Source organism: Symphalangus syndactylus, chromosome 18, assembly GCF_028878055.3.
Source record: "Symphalangus syndactylus isolate Jambi chromosome 18, NHGRI_mSymSyn1-v2.1_pri, whole genome shotgun sequence".
In the NCBI taxonomy this organism is placed as follows: domain Eukaryota; kingdom Metazoa; phylum Chordata; class Mammalia; order Primates; family Hylobatidae; genus Symphalangus; species Symphalangus syndactylus.
In genome coordinates, this window is record NC_072440.2 from 67,858,443 (window position 1) to 67,871,660 (window position 13,218).

General features: G+C 49.2%; 1 protein-coding gene across 10 annotated transcripts in view; it reads right to left on the reverse strand.

Moving 5' to 3' along the window:
• OSBP2 (oxysterol binding protein 2) overlaps positions 1-6,290 on the reverse strand; it is a 215,049-nt gene extending 208,759 nt beyond the window's left edge. For 2 of the 10 annotated variants that reach the window (XM_063623528.1, XM_055254037.2), the window contains exon 1: positions 4,991-6,123. In XM_063623528.1, coding sequence (XP_063479598.1) covers positions 4,991-5,634 — 644 coding nt within the window. In that variant the 5' untranslated portion in view covers positions 5,635-6,123. Of the gene's footprint in view, positions 1-4,990; positions 6,127-6,186 lie in introns of those variants that run through there. The other 8 variants (XM_063623526.1, XM_063623525.1, XM_063623530.1 and 5 more) reach the window with 7 other exon arrangements.
• Between the last annotated feature and the right edge of the window lie 6,928 nt (positions 6,291-13,218).

The following is a 13,218-nucleotide window of genomic DNA, read 5'->3' on the forward strand; positions in this document are numbered from 1 at the left end:
GCTTGAATTTGGGGAGGTTTCCTACCATTCCCTAACTGATAAGGGTGGCTCACTGTGCCTATACTGTTTGTATAAACGATGTGATTTATGGCAAATACCTGCTTTCCAGCTCACACCTGTAACACCAGCACTTTGGGAGGCTGAGATCACCTGAGGTCTGGAGTTCAAGACCAGCCTGGCCAACATGGTGAAACCCCATCTCTATTAAAAATACAAAAATTAGCCAAAAATCTCTTGAACCCAGGAGGCAGAGGTTGCAGTGAGCTGAGACTGCACCACTTCACTCCAGCCTGGGCGACAAAGCAAGACTCTGTCTCAAAAAAAAAAAAAAAAAAAAATCTGCTTTCCTTCTGGGAATCTGGAATTTGGGTATGTGCCAAACAGAAGTTGCCCACATGATGAACTCCCAGTAAAAACTCTGGGCTCTGAGTCTCTAAGGAGCTTCCCTGGTTGGCAGCATTTCACGTGCGTTGTCACAGCTCGGTGGTGGAAGGATTAAGCGCATCTTGTGTGACTCCACTGGGAAAGGACCCTTGGAAGCTTGCAGCTGGTTTTCCCCAGACTTCACTCTGTTTCTTTGCCATTGTGCTTTCTTTGCATCCTTTCATTGTAATAAAGCATAGCTGTGGGTACAACAATTAGGTTGGTACAAAGGTAATCACAGTTTTTACCATTAATATATGCTGAGTCCTGTGAGTCTTCCTAGTGGGTCATTGAGCCCGGGGTTACTTTTGGAGACCTCCGACCCAGGACCCCAGAGAAGAGTCTCCCCAATGTGAGGTGGGTGGACACCTTTGCATGGGCTGAGTCAGAAGACTGTGATTGAATCCTGGTGCTGTTCATGTGCTTCCAGTTTTTTCCCCATGTAACAGGATGGCAAGATCAGCACTCCTGCACTGAAAGCATAAACTGGAAATCACTCTGACACTTGCAGAATACCCCACAGACAAAAGGTTGTATTATCCAGTTAGATCTAACATTTTAGGGTAGAGGCCCCTTCTTTGATCAATAGCTGGCTTCCAACAGTACAAGGCAAACCATCAGATGCACAGAAAACTAGTTTTAAAAGCTATAAGGCCAGGCCAGTCACGATGGCTCACACCTGTAATCCCAGTACTTTGGGAGGCTGAGGCGGGCAGATCACTTGAAGTCAGGAATTTGAGACCAGCCTGGCCAACATGGTGAAACTCCGTCTCTACTAAAAATACAAAAATTAGCAAGGCATGGTGGCGGGTGACTCTAATCCCAGCTACTTGGGAGACTAAGACAGGAGAATTGCTTGAACCCAGGAGGCAGAGGTTGCGGTGAGCCAGGATCGTGCCACTGCACTCCAGCCTGGGCAACAGAGTGAGATTCTGTCTAAAAAAAAAAAAAAAAAAAAGCTACAAGGCTGGGCGTGGTGGCTCGCCTGTAATCCCAATACTTTGGGAGGCCGAGGCAGGTGGATCACTTGAGCTCAAGAGGTTGAGACCAGCTTGGCCAACATGGTGAAACCCCATCTCTACTAAAAATACAAAAATTAGCTGGGTATGGTGGTGCACACCTGTAATCCCAGCTACTCCGGAGGCTGAGGCAGGAGAATCGCTTGAACCCAGGAGGCAGAGGTTGCAGTGAGCCAAGATTGTGCCACTGCACTTCAGCCTGGGCAACACAGTGAGACTCCATCTCAAAAAATTAAAAAAATAAATAAATAAGATATTGGTTCACTGAGTAGCCTATTGCAACACATTCAAACCTAGAAACACATTATATCCACATTCCCACTGTTGCTTTTCTTGCACTCCTGGCTTAAGCCTTCAATCTCCAATTTATCTCCCCAGTTAACTTATTGCAACAAACAAGTTTTTGAAATGGAAGACAAATTAAGAAAAAATCAAGTTTGGCATGAACGTACTTGGCTTTCTGAAATCCCATAAACTCAGAGGCAACTCTAATTCATTTACTCACTCATCCATTAACAGACTAACCAAGCTACTGAGGATGTATCAGTGGCAAGTACTACTCCAGGCTCTATGTGGAATACAAAGAAGATGCCAAACTTGGCCATGGTGTCCCCTTGACACAAAGTTATCTGCAGAGAAGCTCAGACATACCCTGTAAATTCCCAAAGGAGGAAGACCTGGTTCTTTGATCAGTACGGGGCTACTCTAGGTATTTCAAACAGGAGAAATTCAATACAGGGATCTGCTTACACAGGAGAAGGTACTGTTTTGTTTTGTTTTGTTTATTTTTTATTTATTTTTTGAGACGGAGTCTCACTCTGTCACCCAGGCTGGATTGCAGTGGCATGATCTTGGCTCACTGCAACCTCCACCTCCCGGGTTCAAGTGATTCTCATGCCTCAGCCTCCCGAGTAGCTGAGGTTACAGGCACCCACCACCATGCCCAGCTAATTTTTGTATTTTTAGTACAGACAGGATTTCGCCATGTTGGTCAGGCTGGTCTCGAACTCCTGACCTCAGGTGACCCCCCTGCCTCGGCTTACCAAACTGCTGGGATTACACGCGTGAGCCACCACGCCCAGCAGGGAAGGTACTATTGAAAGAGAATCCTGGAGAAGGTGAGACAATCCCAGGGTCATGGAGGTGGGACACTAGCACCACAGCAGGGATGCACTGTCCAGGACAAAAGCTGGGACACCAGGTAAGCAGAAGGCAGACCTGAACCATGATGTGGCAGCTGGGATGGAGAGGAGGAGCTAGAGGAGACAGGCAGGCAGGACTTGGAAATTTCATCTAATGTGGGATGAGGGAGGGAAGAGGCAGCAAGTATGACTCAGAAGTATTCAGCTATTCATAGAAAGAGGAGAGTTAGGAGGGGGAGGCAGGTTTGGTGGGGAAAATGACAATTCATGTCACTAGAACTTGCTAAGAATGTTGGTGTGCACTGTGCTCCTCCAAAACATGCTGCTAGTCCATTTGTCACCTCTTTGCAACAACTCTGTGCTAAATGCTAAGAAAATATACTTCAGCCGGGCACGGTGGCTCACGCTCGTAATCCCAGCACTTTGGGAGGCCGAGCCGGGTGGATCACGAAGTCAGGAGATCGAGACCATGGTGAAACCCCATCTCTACTAAAAATAGAAAAAAAAATTAGCCGGGCGTGGTGGCGGGTGCCTGTAGTCCCAGCTACTCGGAGAGGCTGAGGCAGGAGAATGGCGTGAACCCGGGAGGCGGAGGTTGCAGTGAACCGAGATCGCACCACTGCCCTCCAGCCTGGTGACAGAGTGAGACTCCATCTCAAAAAATAAAAAAAAAGAAGACGGACATCTTTGCTCTTCCAATTAAAACCCAAAAGCATGATATCAGGTTTTATTTCCACTAAAACCAGGCATTTCTGCCACTGTGGGAGACTATACTTATAAACATTACATTTAACTCTTCAGTTTAGTAGTACCTGGTAAATACAGGTAACACAGACATGCTGAACTCAAAGGTGAGTGGGTATCAGGACACATTTGGAACAGGTCCAGATGTTGGTGTTCAGAATCCCTCTCTACCACCTACTGGGCCAGTAACTTTGGATAATGGGCTCTGTGTCTCCCCATCAAACCTCAGAACTCCTCATTTGTAAGACAGGACAGGCCGGCGTGGTGGCTCATGCCTGTAATCCTAACACTTTGGGAGGCCGAGGCAGGTGAATCACCTGAGGTCAGGAGTTCGAAACCAGCCTGGGCAACATGCCGAAACCCTGTCTCTACTAAAAATACAAAAAAAAATTAGCTGGGCATGGTGACGGGAGCCTGTAATCCCAACTACTTGGGAGGCTGAGGCAGAAGAATTGCTTGAACCTGGGGGGCGGAGGTTGCAGTGAGCCAAGATTGCACCACTGCACTCCCACCTGGGAGACAGAGCAAGACTCCATCTCAAAAAACAAAAACAACAAAAAACAAAACCCTGTAGCGGGTGACTTGAAGGGATACTGTTGGCTGAATGAAGTGAGTGAAGTGACCTGAATTTCAGCAACAGCAAGTCAAGGTCCTTTTGTGTGCAGCAATGAAACAGTGCTTCTCAGAGTGTGGTCCTGGATCAGCATCACCAGCCACGCCTGGGAAGTTATTAGAAAATCCGAATCTCAGGCCCTTCCCCTAGGCCCACTGTATCAGAAATTCAGTGGGGAGGCCCAGCACTTCGTGTTCCAACAAGCTCTTCAGGGAATGCTGATGCACACTCAGGTTTGAGAACCACTGGCATAGACTGATCTGAGTTCTCAAGGCTTAAACCAACCATCCCCAGGAAGCAGACCCAGGGAAGAGCCAGTAAGAAAGCAAAGGGAGGCTTCAGTAACCTCCTTTCAACCAGTTTCAGTGGGAAGACAGTGTTAGCTCTCTCATCACTGGACTTCAATTTTGAATGCCATGCTGGGTCTGGAACAAGAAAGGAGGGCAGCAAAACACTTCCTAGCTCTCCGCAGAATGCCAACATGGACTCCTGAAGGCCAGGAGCTGTGTCCAATACATCTGTGAGTCTGTGGTGCCCAGCCCAAGGCCTGGCAACCAGAGGCATCAGGAAAGGTGAGAGTAACTGCCCCAGGCAGGAAGAATAAGCAGGCCTTCCTAAGAGTGTGGATCCTAAGGACTGAATAAGGTGACTGTCTCCCTCAATCCCAAACACACAATGATGTTAGCTCCCGAACCAGAAAGGGCAAGGACTTTGAGGGGCTGACTCTAGCTAGCTGCCCCAAGCCCCACAACTGCCAAGCAGAAGGGAACTGAGGCCCCAGATCACTCCCTTACTCCCCCTCCCCACTTGCCCAAAAACACAAGCTTGCCAGAGGTCACGTCCGTCCGCAGATCACATTCACCCTTGCCAGAGGTCAGGGCCCCCGGCCCTTGGCGGTGGGCCAGAAGCGTGATTTGGCCTGCTGGAATGCATGCCCCTAAACATCTCTAGACTAGAGGCAGTGTCCCCCAACCATGGAGGCCCTCCATCACCATCCCTGCAGCATCACCACCCTCCAACCTCCATGTCCCACCCTGGCGCTTCCATACCTGTAGTAAGAGAGCAAACCATTGCCCAGCACGAACCAGCGGCGCTGGTAGCCCTTCAGATAGTTGGTCCACTTGAGAAGCCAGCCCTCGAAGCTGTCCAGAGGCAGTAAGGCCAGTGGGGCACTGGAGGTCGTGCCAGTCCCCGACATTGGAACCCCAAGAGGAGTCTTCGCCTGTCCTGGTCGCAGAAGAGGCAGGGGCTTTAACGCTGGCAGCGATCCTGACTCGGGTCTGAGAAAGGGCGCGCTCCCCACCGCCCGGGAGAGCGGCTCTGATGAGGCCTTAGTGAAGGGCCCAGCCTCTACACCTGAACTTGATTCTGACCCGGGCCGCGACCCCTGCAGCAGTTCCGATGCCTGCCCAGACCCTGGCTCCAGCTCAGACGTCGTCTCGGACACAGGCTCCGATCTTGGCACTGCCTCCGAAACTGCATCTGACACCTGTTCTGACAGCGGTCCCCGCTCCGGTTCGGGCACGGGCTGGGGCTGGGGCTTGGGCTCCGGCCCGGAGCCGGACGTGGAAGCGCTCATGCCCGGCGCCGCCGTGTGGCACGACAGGCAGGGGACAACCGTGAACAGCGACGAGAGCCCGCGGGAGCGGCCGCCACAACCGCCGCCTCGGCTCGGAGCGGCCGCTTTCCCCATAGAGCCGGCCGACCCGCGAGCGGTCGAGCGGCCAGTGGGGGCGGGGGGCAGGCCGGGGGCGCAGTCACGTGCGCGCGGCGCGAGGCGGGGGCGCGCGCGGGTCCCTCCGCGGCCCCGTGCGCCCCGCGCCCGCCAGCGCCCGCCGGCTGTAGTGCTCTCGGCCAGCCGCGGGCCAGGTTTGGCCCCTGGGTCGTCCCTCGGTCCGGCCGGTGGAAGGAGCCCTGGCAACACCTGTGGGCGGAGAGCTTGGCGGGCGGGCAACGCGGAGGGGATGGCGCGCTTCAGACCACGGTCCCTGCTGCGGCCCAGCCCGTGCCAGGCGCTGGAGGAACAATGATGAATGCGGAGCCCGCCGGCTCCCAGCGCAGCTCTGCCCACGGGACCCTGCGCCGACGCCCCCTCCCCCAACCCAGGCTGGGGTGGGTTCGCTCTCCGCCACCCAGGAAAGCCGGGCGGGAAGCGGGTACGGCAACCAGAGGCCACGAAATGCGCACGAAGCACAGCGTCGCTAAAGGCTAAAGACGACGCCCCGCCCCCCATGGCAGCCATTACCTGTCTGTGGGTCGCTCCTGTGGCCGCCAGAAGCGGTGGCCCCAAGTCGCCGCCTCACCGCCTCCACCTGAGCCAGCTGGCCTACGGTTCATGCCAGGGCGCTTCGCTGCAAGCGACGACATCGTTCGGGTTCTCTAAACAAATATGGGAAGACTTTTTGTAAACCAAGCGTTTTAGTACAAGAAACATCTCCAAGTGGGGTTCTTGGACCTCCCGGGATCCCTGGATAGGCTGGCAGTCTGTGAGGCTTCCGCAGTAGTTGTGGAGGTTTACCTGTCTGCATTTTTCCAGAGTAGGTCCATAGTTTTCATGGGATTCCCAAAGGAGGCTGTGACCCCAGAATGGTTAAAACATCAGCGAATTTTTTTTCCGCTTTTTTTTTTTTTTTGAGACTGAGTCTCACTCGGTAGCACAGGCTGGAAGGCAGTGGCGTGATCTTGGTTCATGGCAGCCTCCGCTTCCCAGGTTCAAGCGATTCTCCTGCCTCGGCCTCCCTAGTAGCTGGGATTCCACGGCCCGCACCATGCCCGGCTAAATTTTGTATTTTTAGTAGAAACGGGGTTTCACCATGTTGGTCAGGTTGGTCTTGAACTCCTGGCCTCAGGTGATCCTCCCGCCTCCGCCTCCCAAAGTGCAGGAGAATTGCGTGAACCTGGGAGACAGAGGTTGCAGTGAGCCGAGATCGCAACAAACATTGCACTCCAGCCCGGGCGACAGTGCGAGACTCCGTCTTAGTGAAAAAAAAAAAAAGAAAGAAAAAGAAATTCAGTTTTCCATCCCTAGTAATCCAGGAACATGCTTTTTTTTTTTTTTTTTTTTCCTTTTTCTTTTCTTGAGACAGTGTCTTCCTCTGTCACCTAGTCTGGAGTGCAGTGATTCAATCATGGCTCACTGCAGCCTTGACCTTCAGGGGTCAAGTGGTCCTCCCACCTCAGCCTCCAGACTAGATGGGACTACAAGCATGTGCCACCACACCCAACTAATTTAAAAAATTTTTTTTGTAGAGATGGAGTCTCCCTATGTTGCTCAGACTGGTCTTGAAATCCTGGCTCAGGGAATCGTCCCATCTTGGCCTCCCAAGGTGTTGGGATTACAGGCGTGAGCCACCTCGTCCAGCCAGGAACATGCATTTTATTATTTATTTATTCATTTACTTTGAGATGGAGTCTTGCTCTGTTGCCCAGGCTGGCGTGCAGTGGCGCGATCTCGGCTCACTGCAACCTCTGCCTCCTGGGTTTAAGCGATTCTTGTGCCTCAGCCTCCCGAGCAGCTGGGATTACAGGCATGCGCCACCAGACCCAGATAATTTTTGTATTTTTAGTAGAAACGGGGTTTTGCCATGTTGGCCAGGCTGGTCTCGAACTCCTGACCTCAGGTGATCCACCCGCCTCGGCCTTCCAAAGTATTAGGATTACAGGCATGAGGCACCACGCCCGGCTGGGAACATGCATTTTAATGATTTCCCAGAGGTTTTGCATGTGGGTGGATCATGGAGCACATTTTGGTGGACAGTGATGTGGAGGGAACATCTAGGGCTTTGGGAGTCAGACCCACTAAAGAAATCCCAGTTCGGCCACTCCCTTGCTGTGGGTCCTTCAGTGACCCGATAGCTTCCCCTTGCTCATCTGTAAAATGAGGATAATAACAACTACCTCTCAGGTTGTAATGAAATAATGTCTGTAAACCGTATTTGACGTAGTAAGTGCTTAGTAAATATTCTCTAGTTATTTTCTAGAGGGTTCTCTGTGAAATATTTGGTGAAATGAACTAAACAGAGGCCAGAGCAGAAGGAGATGAGACCAAGGTTGACAAGCTTGGGAAATAACCACAATGGGCAAAGCTCAGTGCCTGCTATGTATGCATCAGATGCATTTGCAGCCCTTAAGGAAGGAAGCTGTCTAGTAAACAAATACTTAAGGATATGTTTTGACGGCTGCAATAAATTGCCAAGCTCTCAAAGATGACAGGGCCTGCCATCTTCATTAGTTCTGCCACAGTGAGTGAAGAAGGAGTCACAGAAGGGACAACGTTTACACTGAGTCCAAGGGATAAGGAGTGAAAGGGCATTCAAGGTGAAGGAACCAGCATACTCTAAGTCCTATGTTGGGAAAGAACAGCTTGTCTGGGAAGTGATAAATAACTCATCATATCTGGAAGAGTAAGACAGGAGATGGAACAGAGAGCTGGGTGGACACCACACTGTGAGGAATGCTCTTTAGCCTACAGAAAGGACTCATGGGGACAAAGTTTTTTTTATTTATATATATATATATATGTATTTGCTCTGTCACCCAGACTGGAGTGCAGTGGCACGATCTCAGCTCACTGCAACCTCTGCCTCCCAGGTTCAAGCAATTATCTTGCCTCAGCCTCCCGAGTAGCTGGGATTACAGGCGTGCGCCACTGCACCTGGCTAATTTTTTGTATTTTTAGTAGAGACGGGGGTTTCACCATGTTGGCCAGGCTGGTCTTGAACTCCTGACCTCAGGTAATCCGCCTGCCTCGACCTCCTAAAGTGCTAGGATTATAGGCTTGAGCCACTGCGCCCGGCCCAAAGGAGATTTTTTACCAACTACAAGTCTGGGGCAGGAAATATGCAAGATGAGCCTGCCTGGACATTTTGTCATGCCAGAAAGTGAAAAGGCTATTCAAGACCACTGTTGTGTCAAAAGCACTCAGGGCCAACTTAAAGGGGCTTGCAGTGGCCAAAGGTGGAAGAATATGAGCAAAAAGAATAATGATTGCAATGGGCTGAAACATCAACTAAATAAAAATCCATAAATTAAATGCATATGTTCCTAAAGTTACACACACAAAAAAAAATCCACTAAAACAAAAACCCACCTTATTGGTCGTATGTGGAGGTTACCACAGTACCAATTCATTATTCTGAAAATTGATAAAGGGAGAGAATTAAGTATGTATCCTATCCTTGTTGTACCAACTATCTCATAGTAACAAAGAGTTCATGAAGGAAAAATATGTATAGAAGAATTAGCTAGACCAGGTGCAGTGGCTCACTCCTGTAATCTCCACACTGGGAGGCCAAGGCAGCTGGATCCCTTGGGCCCAGGAGTTTGAAACCAGCCTGGGCAACATAGTGGCAACCCATCTCTACAAAGGAAAAAATAAATGAATAATTAGCGAATAAGTGCAGAAGGAGGCTGGGCGCAGTGGCTCATGTCTGTAATCCCACCACTTTGGGAGGCCAAGGCAGGTGAATTGCTTGAGTCCAGGAGTTTGAGACCAGCCTGAGCAACATAGTGAAACCCTGTCTCTACAAAAAATACAAAAATTATCTGGGCATGGTGGTGTGTGCCTGTAGTCCCAGCTACTCAGGAGGCTGAAGTGGGAGGATCACATGAGCCTGGAAGGTGGAGGTTGCAGTGAGCCAAGATCATGCCATTGCACTCCAGCCTGGGTGACAGATCAAGGCCCTGTCTCAAAAAATAATAATAAAAATAATAAATGCAGAAGGAATTATAGAATTAGAAAAAAATGATACTTGGCAGCTCCTAATGAAATACTGTAATGGATCAAATAATCACCAGTAGTTACTAAGTGATGGGGTTGATGGGGAACATCTTAAAGGATCAGGCTGACATCAGCTGATTCTACCTGTTGATCTTAGCATCACGAAAAGTGCAACAGGATATTATGTGCCGCCTCATGTGACCAAGTAGGAAAAACAGCACCACCTATGATTATTTTTATACCACCTCCCTCCATTCAAAAAAACTAAACCTGTTTAGTTTTTAGTTTGAACAGTACTTTTAAAATGCAGGAGACAGAGGAACATGCTAAATGGCCCAAGAAGTCAATCAGTCAAATCCAAAAATAGAAAAATCTACATCCTAACAACAAGTTTTATTCAGTAAATGCATGGCCTAGGAAAAGGAGGTGAATTGGAAAATGTTATCAAGTTTAAAAAGATATATCAACCAGATACAGTGTGTGTGAACTTTATTTTAATCCTGATTCAAACAAACCATTAAAAAAAATACTGCTGGGCACGGTGGCGCACGCCTGTAATCCCAGCACTTTGGGAAGCCGAGGCAGGTGGATCACCTGAGGTCAGGAGTTCGAGACCAGCCTGGTCACCATGGCAAAACCTTGTCTCCACTAAAAATACAAAAATTAGCCAAGCGTGGTGTCACACTCCTATAATCCCAGCTACTCAGGAGGCTGAGGCAGGAGAATCACTTGAACCCAGGAGGTGGAGGTTGCAGTGAGCCAAGATCGCACCACTGCACTCCAGCCTGGGCAATAAGAGTGAAACTTCATCTCAAAAAAAAGGCCGGGCACATTGGGTCACACCTGTAATCCCAGCACTTTGGGAAGCCAAGGCGAGTGAATCACCTGAGGTTGGGAGTTCGAGACCAGCCTGACCAACGTGGAGAAATCCCATCTCTACTAAAAATACAAAAAATTAGCCAGGCATAGTGGCGCATGCCTGTAATCCCAGCTACTTGGGAGGTTGCGGTCAGCCGAGATCATGCCATTGCACTACAGCCTGGGCAACAAGAGTGAAACTCCGTCTCAAAAATAATAATAAATAATAATAATACAACCTGGGGACAATTGGGGAATATGGAACACAGATCACATTTTAGGAAACACTGATCTGTGGACTAAATGTTGTCCCCCAAAAATCCGTATGTTGAAGCCCTAACCCCCAGTGTGACTGTATTTGGAATAAGGAAGTTAATCAAGGTTAAATGAGGTTATGGAGTAGGGCCCTAATCCAATGGGATTCGTGTCCTTATAAAAAGAAGCACCATTGTTTCCTGTTATTTCAGTGTTATAACAAAATAAAAAGAGGCCAGGCACGGTGGCTAACACCTGTAATCCCAGCACTTTGGGAGGCCGAGGCAAGCAGATCACTTGAGGTCAGGACTTTGAGACCAGCCTGGCCAATATGGCGAAACCCCATCTCTACTAAAATATAGAAATTAGCCTGGCATGGTGGTGCATGCCTGTAATGCCAGCTACTCGGGAGGCTGAGGCAGGAGAATCGCTTGAACCTGGGAGGCGGAAGTTGCAGTGAGCTGAGATCACGCCATTGCACTCCAGCCTGAGCAACAGAGAGAGACTCTTTCTCAAAAAAAAAAAAAAAAAAAAAAAGGCCGGGCGTGGTGGCTCATGCCTGTAATCCCAGGACTTTGGGAGGCCAAGGCAGGTAGATCATGAGGTCAAGAGCTCGAGACCATCCTGGCTGACACAGTGAAACCCTGTCTCTACTAAAAATACAAAAAATTAGCTGGGCGTGGTGGCAGGCGCCTGTAGTCCCAGCTACTCCAGAGGCTGAGGACGGAGAATGGCATGAACCGGGGAGGCGGAGCTTGCAGTGAGCCAAGATCGCGCCACTGCACTCCAGCCTGGACAACAGAGCGAGACTCCGTCTGAAAAAAAAAAAAAAGGCCTGGCACGGTGGCTCATGCCTGTAATCTCAGCACTTTGGGAGGCCAAGGCGGGTGGATCATCTGATGTCAGGAGTTTGAGACCAGCCTGGCCAACGAGGCGAAACTCTGTCTCTACCAAAAATACAAAAATTAGCTGGGCGGGGTGGCACGCGCCTGTAGTCCCAGCTACTCAGGTGGCTGAGTCAGGAGAATTGTTTGAACCTGAGAGGCAGAAGTTGCAGTGAGCTGAGATCACGCCACTGCACTCCAGCCTGGGAGACAGAGCGAGACTCGGTCTCAAAAAGAAAAAAAGAAAAGAAAGAAAGAAAAGAAGAAACACCGGAGAGCTTGCTTTCTCTCTTCATACCCAAGTGAGGACACAGCAAGAAGGCAGCCATCTGCAAGCCAGGAATAGAGACCTCGCCAGAAACTAAATAGGCTAGGCCCTTGACCTTGGACTTCTGACCTCCAGAACTGCAAGAAATAAATTTCTCAGTCTAAGTCAGTCTATAGTATACCATAATAGTCTCCCAGTCTATGGTACCGTCATATACACATGACATTTCAGTCAACCACAGACCGAATATTCGACAGTGGTCTCATAAGATCATAATACTGTATTTTTACTGCACCTTTTCCATCTATAGATATGTTTAGATACACAAATGCCTACCTTTGTGTTACGTTTGCCTGCAGTATTCAGTACAGTAACATTCCGTACAGGTTTGTAGCCTAGGAGCAATACCTTAGGAGTGTAGTAGGCTATCCCATGTAGGTTTGTGTAAGTACAACAGGTCCTCAAATCACATCATTTTGTTTAACATCCTTTTGTTATAATGTTGATGAGAAACCGGGCGTGGTGGCTCACGTCTGTAATCCCAGCACTTTGGGAGGCCAAGGTGGGCAGATCACCTGAGGTCACGAGTTCAAGAACAGCCTGGCCAACATAGTGAAATCTGCTCTCTACTAAAAATACAAAAATTAGCCAGGCATGGTGGCATGTGCTTGTAATCCTAGCTACTTGGGAGGCTGAGACACGAGAATCGCTTTAACCTGGAAGGCAGAGGTTGTAGTGAGCTGAGACCACGCCCCTGCACTCCAGCCTTGGTGATACAGACTCTGTCTCAAAAAATAATAGTAATATTAATAATAATGTTGATGAGAAAAAAAATCAATTCCCAGCAGGGAGCCAAGGTCTGGGTGGAGTTTGCATGTTCTCCCCAGGTCTGTGTGGGTTTTCTCCAGGTAATCTGGTTTCTTCCCACATCCCAAAGACATGTGTATTAGGTTCATTGGCGTGTCTAAATGGTCCCGGTCTGAGTGAATGTGAATATGTGTGCCCTGCCAATGGAACGGCATCTTGTCCAGGGTTGGCTTCTGCCTTGTGCCCTGAGCTGCTGGGATAGGCTCTGGCCACTCACGAACCTCAACTGGCATAAGCAGGTAAATAATTACCTTACTTGTTTTTTATTCATGTTTCTTAAGCATATATATAGCTCACATTTATTTCAATATTTAATATTAGAAGTGTTTTGGATCTTTATTTAGAAGTTTGGTGATGTTTTTGTGGCAAGAAATACGCAATAATAACTTAGCCCTTGTTTGTATCAATTAGCCTATAGCAAAATTG